The sequence below is a fragment of the Saccostrea echinata genome, unplaced genomic scaffold, assembly GCF_033153115.1.
Source record: "Saccostrea echinata isolate AGI-Se365-2 ecotype Australia unplaced genomic scaffold, CSIRO_AGI_Sech_v1 ptg000007l, whole genome shotgun sequence".
In the NCBI taxonomy this organism is placed as follows: domain Eukaryota; kingdom Metazoa; phylum Mollusca; class Bivalvia; order Ostreida; family Ostreidae; genus Saccostrea; species Saccostrea echinata.
The window spans coordinates 6,679,442-6,704,701 of record NW_026889756.1 but is presented as its reverse complement, the minus strand read 5'-3'; the positions used below and the strand labels follow the sequence as shown (position 1 = coordinate 6,704,701).

General features: G+C 36.0%; 1 protein-coding gene across 1 annotated transcript in view; it reads right to left on the bottom strand.

Moving 5' to 3' along the window:
* Positions 1 to 3,003: 3,003 nt before the first annotated feature.
* Positions 3,004 to 25,260, bottom strand: part of LOC133180696 (uncharacterized) — a 34,910-nt gene continuing 12,653 nt past the window's right edge. Inside the window, exons 4-9 of the mRNA XM_061315163.1 lie at positions 23,931 to 24,179; positions 15,003 to 15,527; positions 13,143 to 13,240; positions 6,016 to 7,185; positions 5,500 to 5,548; positions 3,004 to 3,290 (exon numbers count right to left, since the gene is read on the bottom strand). Of these exons, the coding sequence (XP_061171147.1) occupies positions 3,004 to 3,290; positions 5,500 to 5,548; positions 6,016 to 7,185; positions 13,143 to 13,240; positions 15,003 to 15,527; positions 23,931 to 24,179 (2,378 nt within the window). The remainder of the gene's footprint in view (positions 3,291 to 5,499; positions 5,549 to 6,015; positions 7,186 to 13,142; positions 13,241 to 15,002; positions 15,528 to 23,930; positions 24,180 to 25,260) is intronic.

Genomic DNA, 25,260 nt, shown 5'->3' with positions numbered 1-25,260 from the left:
ATTGATATTACTAATAATGGCATAGCTGTTCTTGAGAAGAAGCTTTTAAAACATATTTCTTATATATTCCTATGGTAAACTTTGACCCCCTGTTTTGGCCTTGCCCTACCCCCACGGTTCATGATTTGAAAAAAACTTGAATCTACACTACCTGAGGATACTTCTATTATAATATGACTAATCATGGCTTTGCTGTTCAAGAGAAGATTTTTAAGGACATTTCCAATATATTCCTATGTAAAACTTTGACCCCCTCTTGCGGCACCGCTCTATCCCCGGGAGACATGATATGAACAAACTTGAATCTAGAGTATGTAATTATGCATGTTTATCACATAAGTTTCATCTTTTCTTACCAAGTGGTTCTTGAGAAGATTTTTGAAATGATACCACCAAATTTTCACAAATTCTTAATTATCTCCCCTTGAAAGAAGGAGCGGCACTTCCTGGTAACAAACTTAAATCCCCTTTACCCAAGAATGTTTGTGGCAAGTTTTCTTGAAATTGGTCCAGTGGTTCTTGAGAAGAAGTCAAAAATGTGAAAAGTTTACGGACTACAGATGACAAACGGACGCCAGACACTCTTTGATCAGAATAGCTCACTTGAGCCTTCGGCTCAGGTGAGCTAAAAAGTAACAGTCATTTTGCTTCTTGCTTATAATTTTGTTTTGTGTTGTTTTTTCATGAAATTACTTGCACGTAAGTATCTTAAGAGTGCCCCTGACTGTCCGTAGACTTACAATCAACTTTAATCGTAACTCTTAGTGAAACGCACGTACGTGCTATGTTCAAATTTACGTCTATGTTTACGAGCTATGACCTGTTAGTGAAACGGACGCCTGTGGTCATGAATTTCTCATTTTTTTAGAAGACTCAATTCTTATTTCTATTATGCCAACAGATTTACTGCTTGATGTCCAGAGTAAAGGTTATTAAAGATAGTACTGATTTTGATGGTTTTAGCCACACCCCTCAGGCCCCAGGGGATAGGGACCATTAATTCGATTTTTTGTACCCCTTCTCCTATTGATGCTATATTACCAAATTGGTTGAAATTGGTTTAGCAATTCAAGAGAAAAAGCTAAAAATGTTCATTTTTTCCAACCGACTGACAAAAACAGAGAGCAATAGGTCATTTGATTGATTCAGGTGACCTAAAAATTACTCACAAGCAGACACCTTACCATTCTTGAGAGCAAAAAATTCACAAGAAACCATTCAATAAAGTAATGATAACAATATAAAATATTATGTACATGAAACTTATATTACTTATATTAACAAACAACAACAAAATTAATTCATTTGTGTTCAACACAATGCATTTACAGTGACTTCAATACAGAATAATTGTATTAGTATTTATATAAAAATGTAACTACATTCATAATCAAACATGGAATATTTGCTTTAGGCCACAAATAACCCATATAATATCGCTATACAATTGGCAAAACGTTTTAAGACCGTAAACTGCAAAATTTAAGTAAGCCTAACTTTAAAATGAAAATAAAATCGAATTTTCATCATATTTCTGTATTTGAAAGTAATTCAAACTTGCAACGTTTTGAACTTCTTAAACAAACAAGAGGCCCATGGACCACATCGCTCACCTGAGCACTGTGGCTAGGAAAAAAGCAAAAATCAGTTTAGTATTGAAAAGTTTAAATGCATTAGTGGTCCCGACCTACACCTAAAAGGGGGGTGGATGGGGGGTATGATATGATTAAAAACTAAGAATGCTTAAATATTTTTCTGATTAACTGTGGCTTTTTTCCCTAACGTTTGAACTTTCATTGTGGTCCCACCCTACCCCCGGGGGTCATGATTTGCATAAATTTGAATGTACACTTCCCAAGGATACTTCCACATAAATATGACCAACATGACTTTGCTGTTCTTCAGAAGAAGACATTTAAAAGATTTTTCCCTACATATTACTATATAAAACTTTGATTGTCCATTGTAGCTCCACCCTACCCCCGGGGGTCATGATTTGCACAAACTTGAATGTACACTTCCCGAGGATACTTCCATATAGATATGACTAATCATGGCTTTGCTGTTTTTCAGAAGATATTTCAGATTTTTCCTGTATATTCCTATGTTAAACTTTCATTGCCCATTGTGACCCCATCCTACCCCGGGAGTCATGGTTTGAACAAACTTGAATCTACACTACCTGTGGATGCTTCCATATAAATATCACCAATCATGGCTATCCTCTTCTATAGAAGAAGAAATTAAAAAAAAAATTCCTCTTTATTCCTATGCAAAATTTTAATCGTCCATTATGGCCTTACCCCTACCCCCGGGGGTCATGATTCAAACAAACTTGAATCTACACTATCTGGATGCTTCCACATAAATATGACCAATCATGGCTTTGCTATTCTTGAGGAGCAGATTTTTAAAAGATTTTCCCTATATATTCCTATGTAAAACTTTGATCGCCCATTGTGACCCCACACTATCCCCGGGGGTCATGATTTGAACAAACCTAAGTCTACACTGACTAAGGATGTTTCCACATAAGTTTCATCATTCCTGCCCCAGTGGTTCTTGAGAAGATTTTTAAAAGATGCCATTAATTTTTCACGAATTTGTAATTATCTCCCCTTGGAAGAGGTTGTGGCTCTTCATTTAAATAAACTTGAATTCCCTTGACCTAAGGATACTTTGTGGTAAGTTTTGTTGAAATTGGCCAAGTGGTTCTTGGGAAGAAGTCAAAAATGTCAAAAAAGTAAAAAAAAAAGTTTACTGACGGATAGACAGCTAGACGGAAGGACGGACAGACGGACGCCAGACAAAATGTGATCAGAAAAGCTCACTTGAACCTTCGACTCAGGTGAGCTAAAAGGGTAAAAATCAAGATAGCAATCTCTAAATTTTGACTTAAATCTGCTCTTAGTTTACGGTTTTTGCACCAGATTGATAAAAGAATCTTTGACATTTCTCAAGCTATGCACATTAACGACTTTACACATCAGCAACTGATACATATCACGTGTTAATAACCCTTTCTATTCCCTCAAAATCGACTTCGTCTTTGAATTCTTTGATTGCAGCAAGGAGCTTCTTCACACTCGCTTGCCCCCCCTCCTTCCTTTTCCACTCACAAAGTATTTGGAACACCTGTATCTTCACACCGTGATTCTGGTAATCAATCCTTATTTGTTGGATTGTAGCGTTGTCTAGGCCAAGACAAATCCCTATTTGGAAAATGGTTCCAATTTGTCCACTGACCGTCATCAGTTCTTTGTCTGTTGGTCTTCGTTCTAAAGAATCAACTGAAAAGTTTTTTTTAATTAAATATGAACAGTACAATATTTACAAACAGAAACTAATGTGTTTCCTCCTAAAATAATAGTCCTTGTCATGACTATAACTTATGACTTTGATGAACCTGAGTAAAGGTCATGATGTAATTTAAAGACTTTGAGACCAAGTACACAAAACACAATATTTTAAGGCTCTAGTTCCCATGGCAACACCGCTCAATGAACTAAAAATCAATAAAGAAACCATGCCAAGTTTTATTGTCTTGTTAGGGCCCTGTCACACCAAGCTGCGTCCACACGGAGTTATTACGGCGTTGTAAAAATTTTAAAATCGCAGTGGAATCGCAGGAAAATTGCACATATTTCTGTAAACTTTTTACAATGTGAAGATGTCACAGCATCCCTATGGAGACCCACGCGTTTCTACGGCATTCTCGCGGCGTGCTACTCCGTTCCCACGGAGATCTCATCGCGATTGACTGCACTTCCGCTGAGCTTTTACGGCGTGTTAGGAGTTGTCACCTCGCGTTCACGGCACTTGCTGCGTTCGCAATGCGTTCTTCAATATGGGTATATATTCAGAAGGAGTGTAACACATTTTTTTAAAGATTCAAGTCACATAACGAAAAGACTTCTACTTATGCCAAGAAATATTCTTTAATTAAAATGATCTATTTGAATAATTTAGTACTAAATTACTGACAATTTTATAATTAAAACCCTTCTTTTTTCAATTATATCAATTCAGATGTGTTTTTTTTTCTTTGATTTTATTATAAATATAAAAAAATAAACACACTGAAAAGGTGTTATAAAATTTAAGTAATTCCATCACAACTCCACTGAAACAACAGAACGAGTTCTGGTGTAATTTTTTGCTTCGCAGTTCCACTCCCATGCTCCTGGCCATGAGTGCAACGAATACGTTAGAATTATTGCTGGTCAAATATAAGGCCATTGTTCTTGTTTTGTGAGCTGTCTGACAATGCTCTAACAATGCCGTGAAAGCGCATTGGGATCGCAAAGGGACATGGTAGAAAAGCCAAGGGAGCGCAATGAACGCAGTAACACCTCCGTGTTGTCGCTGTGTAATCGCAGTCAAAAAAATCCCAAGGCAATTTATCTCATTGGAAGCGCCGTAAAAGCGCGATAGAAACGCAGTGACATCTCCAAGGACTCTGCCAGGTCTCCGTGGAAGCGCAGTTTTCTACCACTGCGTTCATGCTGCGATCATGTGCATCTTCACGGCGTGCGTACGGAGTTCCCACTGCATTGTTGGAGATCTCACCGCGCTGCTACAGCGATCATACTACGTTTCTACTGCGTTCTTATCAGACGGCGATCACACGGCGCGTACTTTGTGCATGCCCAAAATGCGCGCTGTCCTCTGGCGTTCTGGGAGACCCTACACGACCCTACCGCGTTCAGTGGAGATCTCGCCGCGTTGTCACGGCGCTGTAAGAGACTCTACTGTGCTCACCTCGGCGTTTTGCATTTTTTATGAACGTCGTGCGATCGCCGTGATGAAGCAGTCCCGGTGTGACAAGGGTTTTAGCAAATACAATATATCTGTAGGTAGAATGTGGACTGACGTCTTTAGGCCCATCCAAATTTAACTTGTGAACTTAAATTTAAACTTTCTATTATTACATCTGTCTTTATTCAACCCATAAAAATTAGGTTACAGTTTGGGTTATTGGCACATGGAATGCTGGATAGGAAAAACATCCTTATTGAACATTATTTGTAGAATAATATATCATACTTGAAGATCATGAGATGGTTTGACTCTGTATAGCCATGAATTTCCAAAAATGAGTCATAGATACCTAATTAGGGGTTACACCGAGACATACTGTGAGCACCTTTTTTACGGGGTCATAATTCCAAGCAATCACAATATCAGATTACATGTAATACATAAGGAAAAAAATACAATTTTTTTCTTTTATTGCAATTTAATGTCCTTAAGTACGCTGTGATAAAAAAGAAAATTCGTGACAACGTATATAGTTGAAGTAACCCCATGTAGAAAAAATGTACGTCTACGTATAAGATTTGATTGGTTGTATGAAGCGTTGATTGACAATGGTTTTCCTTTGGGTGTCTATTTCAACTGTTACCCTCAAAAACATGCACTATTTATATAATATTAAACAGTTCTTTATATAAACATTTAAATAAAACAGAAGTAAGAATGGACACTGAAGTAACGTACCTGGACTAAGAAGTCTTCCCTCCTCGTCCAAATTCTTCTGTTGCTGTTCCTGTGTGATAAAGAAATCACATCTCTTCATTACTTAACATACAAAGTAAGCAATATTGAATTATTCCCTCACATGATCTATGAGAGTCTGTATTAAATATTGCCTTAATGAAAGAACGTACAAATTTTCGATTCATTTAGCATTAAAATATCAAGGTGTTGAAAACAAGTCATAAATCATCTATAGCAAATTCAAAAGTTCATAGAAATATTTTGTTTTCAACAGAATTATTTCATTTTTTTTAAACTTAACATTGTGCTGAAAATTTGATTTTCATTAAAAATTGATATTGTCATTATAGTTGAGACTTCCAAAATCTGGTTATATCTTTTAATAATGTTACATAATGCTTTCTAATTACAAAAAAAAAAAAAAAAAAAAAAAAAAAAACTTGGTGATAACCTTTTGCTATTTCTATTGTATTTATATTTAATCATGTTAGTTAAAGACCCTATTCTACAAATTACCTGTTTCCAATATTTTGTGATGTCTCTTGTATTGATAATATGAATGTTCTTTTGTTTACAGGAAGGACACTGAAAAGTTGCTCGAGAAAACTCTGATTCACTTAGGACAGCACTCTCTCTGCTGTCACAAAATCCAGCAGGTTTACATTTGAACGCAACGTGGAATTCAGAGTTTTCCTGGAATGTGTTTGAAAGATCGTGTAACACACTCTCAAGTATTTCTCTTATTTGGTGGCATGTTGAAACATCGATATCTCCCTCTACAACGAACACCTGCAATTGAATTTCTGTCTGGGTCATTCCGATCAGAATATTATGGTGGCGGTCCTGATACATGAACTTAGCAGCAGTCTGGTATATGCATCCTTGGTCTCCAAAGGAAAAAATCCTTGAAGGATTCTGCATGCAAGTTGCTACAAGGCGGTGGAAAATTCCAGCTGGAAGAACATCGAACATGTAGCAGAGAATGGATGAGGCAGGATATGATGAAAACGCATCAACAGGAAATGGAATTTTGTTCATACAAGGAACATACCATTTTTCGCCATTCATTCTAGCCAGGAGCCCCAGCTTCTCCAAGTACAGCATAATATCATCTTTGTGTTCAAGGTATTCATTATTGTTCATTTTCCAAATCCTAGACAGCAAAGAGTCATTCAGTTCTCCAGTATCATTGAATTTGTCCCATTCTGAGGCACAATCAAATAGATCCTCCTTTGCATGGTTTTCATCAGTTATCACATTTTTGAATGCATCCGCAAACCACTGAACATCAAGGATGATTATTTCTCTGAGGAATTTCTGATCGAAATACAAAATTTCTCTGATATCATGGAAAAACTGCAGCATGGTATTGATATCTTCAACTGTCTCTAATTTTATGTCCAGTGGCAACGCTTCATTGAAATCCATAAGTGTTCCTCTATTGATAATTTTCAGGTTTTTCTTTTCCAGGAAGAAGTTTTCAAACATCACCCATGATTGTGGAAGCCTTTCACCCCAGTGATCAAGATTTTGAACAACATCAACAATTGCCTTTTTGATTTTCTTAATGCATTTTTTGTCATGAAATCCTACTGAAAACATCCTCCCTGTGTCAAGATGACCTTGCAGGGACTTGTCTTTCGTTTCCAAAGTTTTCCATACCTCACGAAAAAACTCGGCTTTCTCCTGCAGTTTAAAGTAAATTTATTAGAAGACAGAAGTGAGTGAAAAAAAGTGAACTAAAGATACGTCAGAAATTAGAAAAATTGCGTATTCATAAAAAGAGTACATTTTGAGAACAGAGCAAAACATGGATTCCTATAAAATGTGAAAATTGCTAAGTAAGGCAGATGAAAATGATGAGTCTTTTTAGCTCACCTGAGCCGAAGGCCCAAGTGAGGTTTTCTGAACAAGAGTGTCGTCTGTCATCTGAAAACTTTTCACATTTTCCACTTGTTCTCAGGAACCACAAGGCCAATTTCAACGAATTTAGCATCCTTGAGCTAAGGGGACTTAAAATTTGTTAACAGAAAGTGCCACGCTCTCTTTCAAGGGAAAATTATTATGAATTTGTGAAAAAATTTGTTAACAGAAAGTGTCACGCTCTCTTTCAAGGGAAAATAATTATGAATTTATGAAAAATTTGTGGCATGCTTAAAAAATCTTCTAATCAGGAACCTCTGGGCCAGAAAAAAAGGCAAACTTGTTTGAGAGCTTCATTACACACTGCACATGTGTTAATTCAAATTTGTTCATATAAAAATTTTATATGGGAATGCATAGGAAAAAAATCTTTAAAAATCTTCTTTTCAAGAACAGCAAAGCTATTATTAGTCATATGAATACAGAAGCATCCTCAGGTAGTGTAGAATGAAGTTTGTTCAAATCATGAACCCTGTGGGTAGGACCAGGCCACAATAGGGGATCAAAGTTTTACACACGAATATATTAGAAAAATCTTTCAAAATATTCTTTTCAGGAAAAGTGAAGCCAATATTAGTCACAGTAATATAGAAGCATCCTTAGGTAGTGTTGATTCGAGGTTGTTCAAATCATGATCCCTGGGTGAATAGTGGGGCCACAGGAGGGGATCAGGGTTTTACAATGAAATATATAGGAAATATCATTAAAAATCTTTTTCTAAAGAACAACAAAGACATCGTTAGTCATATTAATACTAAAGCATCCTTAGGTAGTGTAGATTGAATTGTGTTTAAATCATAACATCCGAGAATAGGGCAGCACCACAGCAGGGATCGAAGTTGTACATACGAATATAAAGAGGCCCAAATGCCTTGGAGTATCATGTAACAACTCTCCAACAATTGAAATGGATTCATGTTTTAACCAGAGGCCATAATAATCACAATTTTGAAAGAGGCACCGTTGTTCATCAAAACTCTACACTTAACATGCTCAGTTTGATTACTAAATACCCAGAGGCAGAACAACAAAAGGAAAATGCGTTTCCACAATATAATCAGTAGTGTCCCACCCGACAAGAACTCCTGATCCTGGGGGCACAAAATTCACAATTTTGGAAGAATCACTCTTGCTAATCAGAAATATGTACATAGTTCATTAGCTTTATACCCAGGAGCAGAGGAGAAGATTTTCAAAGAATTAATGCATTTTCACTATATAATCAAAAGAGCCCCGCCCTAACATCAGAACCCCTGACCCTGGGGCCATGAAATTCACAATTTTGGAAGAGGCACCTTTCCTCATTACAACTATGCATTAAGTTTGTTTGTTTAATACCCAGGAGCAGACACGATTTTCAAAGAAATAATGCACTTTCACTATATGATCTATATAGCCCCACCTTAGCACCAGAACCCCTGATCCTGGGGCCATGAATTTCACAGTTTTGGTAGAGGACTCAGTGGTTTTTACAATCATGCCAACAGTTTGACTGCTTGATGTCCAGGAGTAAAGAAGAAGATTTTTAAAGATAGCACTAATTTTGATGGTTTTAGCCCCACCCCTCAGGCCCCAGGGGGCAGGGACCATGAAATTCACAAACTTTGTTCCCCTTTACTCATAGATGTTATATGCCAAAATTGGTTGATATTGGTTCGGCAGTTGCAGAGAAGAAGCTGAAAATGTTCAAATGTTAATGCACAACACACGACGATGGACGAAAACAGATAGTAGTAGGTCACCTGAGTGACTCAGGTGACTTAAAAATCTTTGAAAATCTTCTCAAAAAAAAGCAAAGCTATGATTAGTCATATTAATAAAGAAGCATCCTCAGGAAATTTTTCAAAGAATGACCACTTGGGGTAGAGTGGGGCCATAACAGGGATCAAAGTTATACATAGGAATACATAGGAAATATCTTTAAAATCTTCTTCTCAATAACAGCAAAGCCATGATCAGTAATGCTTATATACAAGCATTCTCGGTAGTGTAGATTAAAGTTTGTTCAAATCATGACCCCTGGGTGTAGTGTGGGGCAGAAATCGGAGATCAAAGTTTAAAATCTATTCCCAAAGAACAGTAAATCCATGTGTAGTCATATTTGAATAGAAGTGTCCTCAGGTATTGTATATTCAATTTTGTCAAAATCATGACCCCCTCGGATAGGGTTGGCAGGGTTCGACATTCACCCTCGTCACCTCGTCATTTCCATCCCGGAATGATTTTGGACGACCTGATTTTCAGTCGGGCTCGCCCAAATGACGACCTGGGACGAGTTGGGAATATTCAATAATGATGTTTAATATTTTAAAATAAACTCTATAAGGCCTTGAAAACATCGTTTCCTGTAACCCGACCGACGGCCGACCCATTCAAATAGCAGCCGCGTGGATTTTTCTTTCTGCCAAATCTATGTTTTATCAATCAGCTGATGTAATTTTTACCAAAAGTGTTAAATTAAGTTTTATTTGAGATATAAAATATGTAAACCTAGTTAACAATCACCATAAATATAAAGAGTAATGATCATTATTGTAACATCTAGCATTTCCCCCACAAATTTCCGATGTTTGTTTTCTGCTGCTAGACAGCCATGTTGGGTGTCCACTGTAAACATCACACCTGGTTAATTCAGTCCAGGGATGTTTGACCCCATTTATTTAGGCCTTTATGGTAAGTGAAAATGAATGTTTTAAACTAGAAACTTTATTTGAGGTGAGATTGTACATAAGAAAAAAAAAAATCCCGACCTACCAACCCTTGATTTATTGGGATATTACAGGAAACAAATAATAGTTTTTAAAAGCCTAATTAGCATTGCGATTCTGCCTATTAATATTTGTTGGCTGTTTTCTTTGTTTGATAAAATACTTGAAGACAGCTTTTTACATTCCAAAAATATCTGGTTTAAATTTTATAACACAAAACCACACGCAACATCTGTTATCTTAACAAATTTTAAACAATTGCACATTTTTGTTCCATTTGATATTTTGTTCGGGCGACCTGAAATTCATTCGGGCAACCTGAAATCAGTACCAAGGTTGCCCAAATGGCGAGACCAAATTTTGACGAGTGTCGAACCCTGGGTTGGTCCATAAAAAATGATTATTGTTTTATATAAGAATATGTAGGAACAAGATGTGTTTGTGAAACACTGATGCCCATGTAAGGCAGCTTATGGCGAAGGTTAGAGTTTCTCAAATGCAAGTCAAAATCCAGGCCAAAAGATAAAAAATGTTGGTACTCAAAGAAAGGGCTTGTCTCAAGGAATATACCTGTGAAATTTGAAAGCCCTAGCTGCAACTGTTCAAAAGATACGGCGAAGGTTAAAGATTTTTAAAAGTAAGTAAAACATCAAGGTCAATGTCAAAATGGTTGGTATCCAAAGAAAGGTCTTGTCACAAGGATTACATATGTGAAGTATGAAAGCCCTAGCACCAACCATTCCAAAGTTATGGCCAAGGTTAAAGTTTTTCAAAAGTAGGTCAAACTCCTATGTCAAGATCAAAGGGTCAAAGTGGTTGGTATCCTAAGGAAGGTGATGTCACAAGGATTACATATTTGAAGTATGAACGCCCTAGCATCAACTATTCAAAAGTTATGGCCCAGGTTAAAGTTTTTCAAAAGTAGGTCAAACTCCTAGGACAAGGTCAAAGGGTCAAAGAAATTGATATCCAGAGGAAGGTCTTGTCACTAGGAATACACATGTGAAGTTTGAAACCCCAAGCACCAACCATTCAAAAGTTATGACCAAGGTTAAAGTTTTTCAAAAGTAGGTCAAACTCCAAGGTCAAGGTCAAAAGGTCAAAGTTGTTGGGATCCAAAGGATGGCCTTATTTCAAAGAATGCACATGTGAAGTTTGAAACCCCAAGCATCAACTGTTCAGAAGTTATGGCCAAGGTTAAAGTCTCATGAAATTTTGCAAAAGTGGGTCAAACACCAAGGCCAAGGTCAAAAGGTCAAATATGTTGGTACCCAAAGAAAGGTCTTGTCACAAGGAATACAAATGTGAAATATGAAAGTCATAGTTCCAACCAATCAAAAGTTATGGGCAGGGTTAAAGTTGACAACAGACAGACAGACAAACAAACAAACAGACAAGCAGACAAACGGACAAACAGACAGACAGGACAAAAACAATATACCCCCTGGATCTTTCGATCCGGGGGCATAAAAAGTATCAGCTGATGATGAACAGAGGGGCCATAGTAACACATGTGAGCTTTGTGGCCCCTGGGCCTTTTGTTTATTTTATCTCACATTTTATAGATCTCTAAACCAGATATGACATAAACAACATAACAAAGCTAAATGTACTATTAGCATGTTTACATTATTCCTGCTGTATTTTTTTTGTCAAATTGTTGCACCCTGAATTTCACTACAATAAAGATGTGGACCAGAAACATTTTACATTATCTTTTATATATGTAATGGACATATGCCGAATACTGTTCTATATGTAAAATTATCAGACTGTTTGAGGCCCTAACGGGCCTCAAACAGTCTGATAATTTTACATATAGAACAGTATTCGGCATATATCTTACTTAAAACATTGCTATTTAAATGTCCAAAAGTTACCCGGAGGAGTCCGATAATTACACAATAGGAGTTCAGGCATCAATAGTTTTCTACCTGAAACCATCTAATAAGTAGACAAAAGAAAAGAGAAAGTTTTTTTCTTTAGACAGTAAAATCAGTGAGTGAACTCTTTTGTTTCATTCATTCAATGGCAGTCGTTTGGCTTAGCAGGAACTATGGACAGTAGTCAGGTGATGAAGGATTTTTTTATGATTCGGAATTTTTTTTTTTATTAAGTGCGTTTGACATTGATACAGATACAGTGTTGGATGATATCTTCAAAATGCATTTTAAATAAAATGCGGATTTTTATCTAAAATTTTGATTGGATGATATAATGAAAATCTTGGGTTTTAAAAGTGCGGTCATTGGCGAACTAACCTCTCTTGGCGAACAAACCTCGTTAAATGAAGAGATTCGCGGACTGGTTCTTTATCAGAAATGCATTTAAATTGGCTTATTAAGAGTGCTGTATCGAAAACGCTTTGTAAAAAAAAAATGAATGGAAAGTGTTACTTCTGAGGAAGGTTAAAACTCCAGTTTCTTCTTGGATTTGCTATTTTTAACAACTTAATTCCCTCGGGTTCGCTTTCCCTGAATTTTTTCTCACTAACTTTTTTTTTTTTTTTGGTTTCTGGACAAATTAAACCTTGATTTCACTCTAGTTGTTGTTTTTAACTACTGTCCGATTTTGTTATCACTGTCGTCCGATAATATGTTACTGGACTGCTAATTATTATTATCGGACGGCTACAGGTAAATTTTTAGACTGCAAGAACAAAGGCATGACGTCACAGCAATGTTTTAATATATGTTATCTTCAATTGATCTTTAACATAAACGAATTGAATCATGAATCTGAAAAATCCTCAGGTCAAATATGTTCTGCAAGTGACTTTGAACTTTTTCCCCCCAGATGTTAATGAGATAAAGCAGCCACGGGTAGGGGAGAACTATGAGTGAACTCGGGAGCGTGGCTTGAGACGATGTCCTAAGTAATAAACTAATAAAAAGCTATACTATTGTCTTTCCCACATTATAGACCCATAAAAAGCTATATTCTGTCCAAAATTATGCATCCAATTAAAGCTATACCTTCTACAAGCTTTCAAAGAAAAAAATTCTTCAATACCTTTTCTGTCTTTTTTTCAGCATGGGTGCCGACCAGTAAAATGGGGGCCTTTTCACTGCTGTATTGATGAATGGACTTAGCCCAGAACAGTACATAATCTGAGTAATATAAAAATTAACATTAATTATCATATAACTTAATCAGTGCACTAGATGCATAACCCTAACCCTGATGTCACTAATTAAACTAAAACTGCCTTCCGTGGGCATGTTCTCCATCTCAGGTACAAAATAAACCCCTTTTTGTGTCGCCTGCAGAGCAGAGCAATACTTAAGGATCACTCGTTATCCGGCGTCTGTCTGTCTATCATATCATGTATCTTGAGAACTATAAGACGATGGATTTGATATTTTTCATACATACAATTTGGCTTTCGAAAAATATGGTTACTAACCTCGTGACCTTTGAACTTGAACCTTCACCTTTTTTTTTCAAAATAATTCATTGTGCTGATATACAGAATCTTTGACATTTAAGAGGTAAGACTGTTATTTAGCACGTGCAGTTTGCCATAAAATATCATGAATATACCAGCATTACAGTCCACATGACCTTGACCTTAGACATACTTTGCAAATATACCTTAGTTCATTTGTCATTATTATAGGGAAGATTGTGATAATTATCATTTTTATTATATGTTTATTAACTCATGACACTGAACTTTGAAACTGCATGTTATGTTCATACCTATTGTCTGTTGACAATTAAACAGATAACTAACGTTAGTAACGAGCACACAGTGTGGAATCTGTATCTCCCTTTACTAAAATTCTTCAAAACTATATGTTTTTATTGCATGAAATATATGGAGATAAAGAACTGTATTCAAGCTCAAAAGTCCATTAAACAATACAAATCAGGAGCAGAGCAAAAACGGACCTCTAAAACAAACACTCGCAAAACAATATTATGTAGCACTATGAGACGTCATACTAGGCACATATTGGAATAATGAAAGATATAGTCAGAAGAAACAACTCTACAAACCGTAGACACGTCTTTTCAGATATGAAATTTACTTACCAGGTATCAACCCGTACCCGTTCACTACAAAACTGTGTAACTAATAATCCATCTCGTAGTTCTTTCCCGACTGTCTCATCAAATTAATCATTTTATTCAAATATTCAATACAAGAAAACCAAACGTGTAAATTCAAAAACAGAGATCAATGCTAAAGCAATTATGCAATTACTATTTATGATCTGCAACATACTTTGTATTCTTCGAACATTATATGACTCTCTGATAAGAGAGATAACTTTCCAAGTAAAATATCCTAGTATTACATGTATAAGTCAGTTTTATTTCACAATACTTAGGTCAGTACTTAGTAGTCAAACAAATAAACTTTGATTATTAAATTCCCCAACTTGAACACATGTAGAATACAAACAAACAAAAAACAAAGACTGAAACGTTTTGGAGAAAACATTTTTGAAAATGATTCTTTTCTAAAAAGCGGTACTTTAATATTTTATGCATATCCTAATTTTAGATATGTGTATGGTTTTAGACTACGATTTTTTTTTTTTTGCAAAAAAGCATTTAACTTAAATAAGGCATTACAAATGAAACATATGCGAATCCAGGAATTTTGAAAGGAAGGGTTCCAAACCCGATCTAAAAGCTTCCGACTATGACCAAAGAAGTAATCTAAAATCCTAATACATGGTAAAAAAAGGTCTAATGTCAATTTTCAAAAACACCTCTAACTTTAAAATTTTTGACATAAAAAAAAAAAAAAAAAAAAAAAAAAAAACTTAACTCCGAGGTAAGGGAAGGGGGTTCAAAGGTAATTTTTTCATAAATTCTTTTGTTGATCTGGATCTTGAATATTGTATAACTATTGCAAACCTCTGTGTGTGTATCCTTTATAAATGGAGCGTTCCTGACAACAAACTTCTTCTCCAACCATTTCATCAAATTTTTTCTCCATATTGAGCACCAGAATGAAGAATGCACGTGGACTCAGGAAAATCTGATGTGAAGAATAATATGAACACTGTCCCGCAAAGTCAACCATGGAGATTTTTTTCTCTGGTTCATCCGAGACATTTTTGGAAACTTGTAAAATTCCTAAATTTTCTGAATTCTCAGCAACAGTTTTACTTTCCTTTACTTTTCCTTCTGCTTCTTCAAAAAATGGAGCCGCGGCTTCGTCTCCTTTAAATGACTCGCTTTCTTTCTCCTTGTTGTCATGTGACATCTCTTCATCATTAGTGGCTTCGCTAACAGTGTCTTCTCCATTATCCCCTCGATCATCAAAATCCATCGCTTTCATTTCATCATATAATTCTTCAGGAGGTTCAGGAACCCTTCGATGTTTACTTGTTCCATCAATTCCAACCTTGAAGTGTTGCTTTTGGTTTGAAGTACTCACTGTAACAAAGGTATAAATAAATAATTCTTATTGTTATATGATTGAATAATTCCCATCTCTCTGATTGGCTGAGATCCAACAATGTTAGAAAAATACTACGTTATATTGACCTGCACGTGATCTTCCAGGTCAATATAAGGAATTATTATATTATAATTGGGTGAGGGGTCGGGGGGGGGGGGGGAGTGCAGGAGGCCTGCCCCTCTCCCAACCTTTTGAGAATGTTACGTTTTAACTTAAATTTTAAGGATAAAAAAATTCAGTGAAAGACCCTCTCCCCACGAAAAGTTAATTTTGATTTGGGAGAATTCTTTTCCTTTTTTATGGGGGGGGGGGGGGGAGTCAAAGATTTGTTTTCAGGTAAGTTGTCATTTTTATCCTTTTCATGCCCCCTTTTTTAAAAAATCAACCCTATATATGTGTCTGACATGCATTTTTTTAGTTTAAAAATTCCAAAATAATACAACTGGTTTTTTTTAACCCCGTTTCTCTCATTATGTTCGGCTAGTACTTCAGTAGATGTGAACAAGTAAGATGGCATGGATTGCGTAATGAGTGTGTGTCATTTAATCACTGAATCATATAATAAAACAATTATTGCTGTTTTTTCAGTCAATACGATGTTTTAGTCCTTTGGGCTCGGTGAATATTGTACTCCTCAGGTGTCTAAATAATCGTATTGACCTCAAAAACCATATTGTAAACCCTTGAATTTTTTTCCAAACAAGACATTGCTGCAACAATGCTAAACTCAGTCACCTATATTTTGTTCTTTTTATTTATTTATTTTTTTTTTTATTTTTATTTTTTTTAAATTTCTTTTATATAAGTATATCAATAAATGTACTTAAAACATTTTTTTCCATGAGCATGCATTTAAATTCCTATGTAGGGATGCTTTGTCTGTAAGATTCTACGTATTAAATCTATTTAAAATGATTGCTATGGTGCATGGTTATCATGGCATCCAACTCCATTCTTCATGGCTAAGAAAATGCTAAAATTGCCCTTTTTGTGAAAATAGGTCTTTATTTGAAGAAGAGAAAGAAATGACAATCATTTTATCAAATACATCACTTTACAATAAAAATGTTTTTTTCTTGTATTTGAATAATTGTTCATTATACATGTAGGAACAAGGTACTAATAGGTCACAAGACATGTATTCCAGTATAAAATTTTACATGTATTCCGGTATAAAATTTTGATCATCGTTTGTAGTCCTACCTTTTATACAGGGGTCGTGACTTGAGCAAAAATGAATCAACATTTACAGAGGATGTTTTCACATTTATATGCTACATCATAGCTTTCCTGTTCTGGATGAGAGGATTTTCCCCTATGTAATCCCTATTGTGGCCCCATCTTACACCTGGGCCATGAATTGTACAATTCACAATTTAAAGTACTTTAGGAAGCTTCCATATCAATTTCAGTTTTTCTGGCTCAGTGATTCTCGGGAAGATTTTTGGAGATTTTTACAGTATATATCAATGCAAATCTTTGATTCCCTATTGTGGCCCCATCCTATCTCTGGGGCCACAATTTGAACAATTTAGAATTTACACTGCCTTACGAAGCTTCCACATAAGTTTCAGCTTTTCCGGCTTAGTGGGTCTTCAATAACTATAGAACATATTATCAAGATAAGTAATATACAATTCCATTCATTTTCCCCACTATGGGGGGAGGGGGGAGGGGGAGGGGGGCAAATACTGTAAACGTATAATATTTGGCTGTGTATTCCAAAGTTAATTGGACGAAAAATCCTCCAAATGGGGATATAGGCAGGATTCCGAGGAAACTGCTCACGTTTCCAATGTCACAGACAACTGCTAAATCAAGTATAAAGCTTAATGTCTTGCACATGTACACATAAATAAGAATATGAAGAAATGCACTAAATCAAATCTACAGTAACAGTTACTTATTCTGAACTCAATTTCCGCCAAATATCGCACAAGCTATATACAATACATTTACAGTAAATCATTAATGTGCATTTTAATGATTTTGTACAAAACATTAAGTATAAATTGTATGCTCATCAGAGGAATGGAAGAGGAACAGAATTAATGTAAACATTATTATTGTTTGTATCTCAAACAAAAACGGACTGTACGATACATGTACATGCCTGTGGTTAACATTTTATACATGACTCTACAGGTAATTTGACATGATATTGACGACTTTTTTAAAGACGGTATTAGATCAGCATAACGTACATACGGGAAAGAAATTAAAGTAATTGATTTATGCTGTGATGCTTTGGTTGTACATGAATAAAGGTTTCATGTATAGTATCAACCTCATAGAATATCAGTGAGACAGCTGGAAATATGAAAACTACAAGAAATTGTGAATTGATTATTTTAATGACAGACATAAAAAACATGTTTACATATGCATCACTACTGCATGGATGGCGACAGGCGTAGATCCAGGATTTTTCCAGGGGGAAGGGGGGGTCCACATCAACTATGACAGATGTAAAACTCAGAAATATCTGGACAAGCATAGAAAAATATCAGCTTCGTAAACCCTGGAAAACCTATTTTGTTTGGGGGGGGGGGGGGGAGGGGGGAGGCACTCTCCTCTAGATGTATATTTTCTGTTTTTCAAAGGAGGAGAAGAGAACATTTGAACTCTGAAACCCCTGCCCCAGGGGTAGGGGGTCTGGGCAAGATATTTTCAAAATTATCAGGTATATTAATTGCCTAGTTCTTCCTCTTTAGAAGTTTGTCTCATTTAAATTATTTTAAACTTTATAAAGGATGTGATCTGAATTCTTTGAGCTTTGTACCCAACATTGCCAATCGCAATGTGTTATTTTTCCAAAGCTCGATAATCAGGTTAAAAGAACAGATTTACTTCATTTAATTCAATTTCCATTCAATAGAGTAATTCAACAAAAGGCGCCAACATTTACTTGAGATATTTGGCACCAAATAATTGTGTTAAACCCTTTCCTAGAAGACAAACGGACTGATCAAGTAGTACAGAAAAGCAGAAAAAAAGGTTACACAGACATGTCCTTATTGCTGGGGAATCACACAAAATGATCAGTTGCAAACAAAAACCTATAATAATAAAGGAAGTAAATACATCAATATTTTGAATCAGTGATCTGATTATTTCTTCTGATGTAAATCAGCTTGCGGAAAATTTAGCTGGCTTACTGTGTCCCCTTAGTTTCGAACCATGGAAATATTGATCGTTTAACTGCCTGACGCTCATGGTGTCAGGCAATAAATTTGGTCAAAGGGTCGAATTTTAAGGACACTATAGTAGAAAACGTGGCCATTTTAGGCATGCATTTATACTCAGACAGATCTAGGTATATCTACAGGTGGTTTGAAAACATGATAGATTCCTGTTGCACCCCACCCACCCCTTCTATCAAACAGGATTGATACTATCAGCTAAGTCTGGATTTTTTTTTAATATGTGTTTTTTTCTTATCACTGTTTGCAGAAAAAACAAATTGCAGGAAAAAAAATGCTACATTGTATTTTCACACTGGGGGATGAAAAGTACTCAGAGATATGAAAAGGGCATTTTATGAAACAAGAGACCCATGAGCCACAGCGCTTATCACAATCACCATGGACTTTCTGTTCGCTATCAGCAGATTCTGATAAATTGCACAACAGGGTCTCTCTAGTCTACTTCTGAACTGGTAAATGATGGGGCACCATTTATAAATCAAACCCATCCCCCCAAAAATCGAAAATTCATGTTATGGATTATAGCATTCTCAATTCTATTTCAAATATTGAAAAATAATTACTTGGGAATAAATCCTATATCTGAAATATATTTTCTCTTGGCAAAGATCAACAGATCTAGGTATGTCTACCACTAAAATTAATGCAATCTTTAAAAATCTTCCTCTTTACTCCTGGACATCAAGCAGTCAAACTGTTGGCATGATTGTAATAAGTATTGATCCCTCTTCCAAAATTTTGAAATTCATGACTCCAGGGTCAGACGTTCTGGTGCTAGGGCGAGGCTCTGTTGAATATATAGTGAAAATGTATTATTTCTTTAAAAATCTTCTCCTCTGCTCCAGGGTATTAAGCCAATGAACAATGTACATAGTTATGATGAGGAAGGGTGCCTCTTCCAAAATTGTGAATTTCACAGCCCCTGGGTCATGGGTTCTGGTGTTGGGGGGGGTCTAATGATTATATAGTGAAAATGCATTAATTCTTTGAAAATCTTCTCTACTCCTGGGTATTCAGCTGATAAACTATGTACATAGTTATGATGAAGATGAGTGCCTCTTCCAAAATTGTGAATTTCACAGACCCTGGATCAGGGGTTCTGGTGTTAGGGCGGGGCTCTAATGATTATAAGAGGAATTTTGGTGACGGCGGGGCCTGGGTATTATGCCAATGATCTAATTACATAGTTATGATGAACAAAGGGTGCTTCTTCAAGAGTTTTGAATTTCAAGGCCCCTTGGTCAGGGGTTCTGGTGTTAGGCAGTGCTCTATTGATTATACAGTGAAAAGGCATTAAGGATTTGAAAATCTCCTCTGCTCCTGGGTATTAAACCAATGAACCATGTACATAGTTATGATGAGGTAGGATGCCTCTTCCAAAATTGTGAATTTCACGGCCCCTGGGTCAAGGGTTCTGGTGTTAGGGCGGGCTCTATTGATTACATATTGAAAATGCATTAATTCTTTGAAAATCTTCTTCTCTGCTCCTGAGCATTAAGCTGATAAACTATGTACTACATACCAGTAGTTATGATGAGGAAAGGTGCCTCTTCCAAAATAATGAATTTCATGGCCCCTTGGTCAGGGGTACTGTTGGGGGGGGTGGGTGGGGGGGGGGCTGTAATGATCATATGAATTAATGCTTTGAAATCTGCTCTTTGGTATCAACCATTTATGATGAGCAAGGGTGCCTTTTCCAGCATTGTGAAATATATGGCCCCAGGATCAGGGGTTCCTGTGGGGTGGGCCACTACTTATTATATAGTGGAAATGCATTTTTCTTTGTTCCTCTGATCTGCTCTGCTCATTAAGTGATCAAAGTAAGCATGCTAAGTGTATAGTTATGATTAGCAATGGTGCCTTTTCAAAATTGTGAATTTCATGGCCTCTAGTTTAAAACACAAACCAAATTCAATTGTTGGAAAGTTGTTGCATGATACTCATGTGATCAATAGGCCCGTGGCCTCTTGCTTTTAGAAGGACATTGTTTCTGAGTCATCATTTCGTTAAGTTCTATGGTCGATACAATGACCTTGTCAGCAAATACAATTTATCATTAAGTCAAATGCTGACTGACGTTTTTCATACTAATTGTTGTTAGGCCATTATTTACACACTGAATTGTCGATTGACGTTATTTTCCGATCATGACAAGGAGCACAAGGCTGTGACCGGTCGGCAGGGGATGCTCACTCCTCCATGGCACCTGATCCCTCCTCTGATGTTTTAGAGGTCCGTGTTTGCTCTGCTCCAAAATATGTATTGTTAAATCGACTTTTGAGCTTGAATACTGTTCATTATCTCGATGTATTTCACTCCAAATAAAAGAACATTGACAGTTATCTCATTATCACGGGCTCTGAGCACTAAGATTTGGTTTGGACTTTTTTGTGACAAAATTTTGCAGTTTGTCACAGACGCAGTATCTTTGTGCAAACACAGGTATGCAATGCACAACAGCCATACCTCTGAATCAAGAGCACTGGTCACTGAGAAGAAAATTCTAAATTATTCCACCCTTTTACTGGATTTCTTGTCCCCCTCCCCTCGAATCTGATACATTTGTCTTAACTTGATTTAATAAGACTGGCTAAGATGTATCAACTTACACGGTTTGCAGGTCCTGATTGATGTGAAAGACATAAATTAATAAAATTAACAAATTATTTTTTAAAATTTGATTGCAAACCCTTTAGCTGGAGAAGGATGCTTTCATCATTTGAAAATAAATTGTTCTATAGTGCGCTGACACAAATATAGAAAAAATCATTAAACAAGAAGCCTATGGGCCATACCGCTCAACTGAGCACATTGGCTAGGAAAAAGCAGAAATCAGTTCAGTATTGAACGGGGGGAGGGGGGGGGGGACTTAAATTTACACTACCCCAGGATGCTTACATATCAATATTACTAATCATGTCTTTGCTGTTCTTAAACAGAAGCATTTTAAAGATTTTTTTCTATGTACAGTAAAACTTGTTTAGTCCGAACACGGATATAGCAAATTCACGGATATAGCGAAGTTTTTTGCGGTCCCTGGCAAAATTCTTAACAATCTTTTGTAAAATTTTAGGGTTATTATGAACTCTGATATAACGAATTTATGGATATAGCGAACTGATTTTGAGTCCAGTAGAGCTTAAAAATAATGAAATTTACAACTTTTATAACGAATTTTACAAAAATCTCAAAATTTGATATATTGAACTGACTTTATCTTCGGTAAGTATTTGTATTTGTACATAAAATTCAATTCATAATAAACCCTAGTTATCAAATATTTTGTAATAATTGCTTCCCTAACATATTCGGTAGTAATACTTGAAAGAAAACCTGTATATTGCGAATTCGCTATATATACTTACACGAATTCGTTATACGGATATAACGAATTACGGATATAGCGAATTAAATTCACAGGTCCCCAGGACTTCGCTATAACCGAGTTTTACTGTATTCCTATGTAAAACTCTGACCTCTCATTGTGGCCCTACCCTACCCACCCTAAATTTGAACAAATTTGAATCTACACTACCAGAGGATGCTTCTATGATAATATGACTAATAATGGTTTTGCAAGATTATTCCTATACATGCATATTCTTATGCAAAATTATGACCCTCTGTTGTGACCACCACCCCACTCCCCCCGGGGGGTTCATTATTTTAACAAACTTGATTCTACAATACCTAAGGTTGCTTCTATATAAATATGACTAATACATGTAATATCTTAGTTATTCTTCAGAAGATTTTAAAGATATTTCCCATATAAAATGTGTGATCAGGTTTTAACAAGGGATATATATATACCGGTAGGTTTTCCTTTTACTCTGTCTGAGTTAATGATTGAAATGGTTAAGACAGCTTTGTCTGAGGGTAAATCACACTGTGACAGTACTTAAATTTTCTCTTATGTAGTGACGGGAACTGGGTAAAGTACCACTTGCCCCATGTTGTTTCCCTAGGTTCACATTGATAGATAAGAACCAAGTGTCTCAATATTCTTCAGATTTAGTACACCCAGAACTTCACATCAATTGCTTAAGATACTTGCCACTGGTGTTTATAACTTTTATTTTTCTCTAACCAATAACTTCTTTATTGCTGATTCAATGACCAATTCTTCAGCTAGCTTCTGAATGCCTGACTTTCCCAAAGCTTTGCCTTACATACCTTTGGTTTCGCTAGTCCATTCCACAGGTTGTGAGGTCGATTCACTATTTGAAGTCTTCAATGCGTTTTACTCAAATGCTCCTTAACTATTACACCTATATATTCCTATGTAAAAGTTTGACCTACTGTTTTGGAACACGTCCTACCCCTGGGGGACATGATTTGAACAAACTTGAATATACTACCTGAGTATACTTTTGTATTTATATTACTAATAATGGCATAGCTGTTCTTAAGAAAAAGATTTTTATTAGATATTTCCGATATATTCTTTTGATAGACGTTGACACCTGCTGTGGCCCTGCCCTAAGCCTAGGGTCATGATTGGAACGAAGTTTAATCTACACTTCCTGAGGATATCTCTATTATAGTATGACTAAGCATGTCTTTGCTGTTCTGGAGAAAATTTTTTTGAAAACATTTCCTCATTATTCCTTTGTAAAACTTTGACCCCCTCTTGTTGCCCCGCCCCACCCCCGAGGGTAATGATATGAACAAACTTGAATCTAAAGTATGTAATGAAGATTTCACATAAGTTTTACCTTTTCTTGCCCAGTTGTTCTTGAGATTTTTAAAAGATATCCACCATTTTTTTCTCTATTTGTTTTATTATCTTTCCTTGAAAAAGGGCATGACACTCCATCTGATCAATCTTAAATCCCCTTCATCCAAGGATGCTTTGTGGCAAGTTTGGTTGAAATTTGCCCTGTGGTTCTTTAGAAAAAGTCAAAAATGCTAAAAAGTTTACAGACGACAGACGTAGGCCGGACACTCTTTGATCATAAAACTCACTTGAGCCTATGGCTCAGGTGAGCTAAAAACGATAGATTTCTGCGGAAGTAGTTCAACACAACTGCCTTTCTTTTTCAAAAATTAACACATATGCATGCTTAATTTACATGAAAATGAAATATTTTGGGTCTAAATGAAGTTTCTGACAAAACACACACATGTCCCCCCCCCCCCCCCCTTGCACTCTCACACTTTAACCAATACCTTTGATTGTGTCTGACACATCAAAAACGTCGGTGTGAACGTCTATGCCTCTGGTTGATCTTGTGCGTTTCTTAATTTTCTTCACATCGATGTCCTTTAACCTCCCCAGCAGCGTCGACTTTCCACTTCCTCCACATCCTACTAACATCCCACAGGCGTGGTACATCGTTGTCTCCCCTTTTTTCAGATTCTCCAAGAAATTCTTCACTGAGTCATCTCCCCTTATTATGATCTGCATTGGTATTCCAACTAAAAAAAATATAGTTAATGTGAGATAAAGAACTCATTTATAAGGATTTTTTGGTTACAAGGAACTTTAATCAATTCCTGCGATAGGTCTCTCACTAGGGCTGTGTATTGAGCAAAATATTTCGATACGATACGATATTTTTATATAGCGATATGCAATATATTGGATTCTTTAACAAGTCTATCAAAAAAGTCTTGTATATCATTTAATCCATAGATTTGATAAAAACTGGGTGTTTTATTATCAAATTGGAAGTTCATGTCCCACTGTCTTTACAAAGTACACTTCAAATTCAAACTTTTGATGACTGTAGAACTAACATGTTAAAATATAGTTGTCTAGGTATTTTGTAATAGTTATTTAAGATGTGCTATTTCCTTAATATTTATTTCATTATTGATCATTTAAAATTCAAAACAATTAAAAATGTCCTTTGGTGACTGAAATTCCCAACTTTTGCACAGAATTATAAGAAAAACTGCCTGCCCGATACGTATTGGAAGTTATTTTTTCGATACGATACATTCCTGAATATTCGATACATATTGATAAATCGATATATTGACAGAGCCCTACCTCTCACGATGTTTAACATGTATTACACGGATATAAAGGATTTCGGTTATAAGGAAGCAAAATTTGAGGTCTTAGAATTTGTATCTTATCTTGATTATGTAAGATGAAAGTTTTCTTTTTTAAACCAAATAAACAAGAAGTCTGTGAACGAATGCTCACTAGTAATATCCCCACTCCCATGTGAATATACCCTCTCATGTTGACATTGAATTCGTTCAAAAATGAATCCCACCATATGGTTTGCCTAAAGAAAGAGTGTGCTCAAATTTCAAGCATCATGTTGACATTGAATTCGTACAAAAACGAATCCCACCATATGGTTTGCCTAAAGAAAGAGTGTGCTAAAATTTCAAGCATCTGCGATGAGTAGTTGCTAGGAAAACTGTGACAAAAATTTATTATGGACAGACGCATAGATAAACAGCAAGTTGACATTAGATTCAAACAAAAATGAATCCAACCATATGCCAGATAAACAGGAAGATGATGTCGGATTTGAACAAA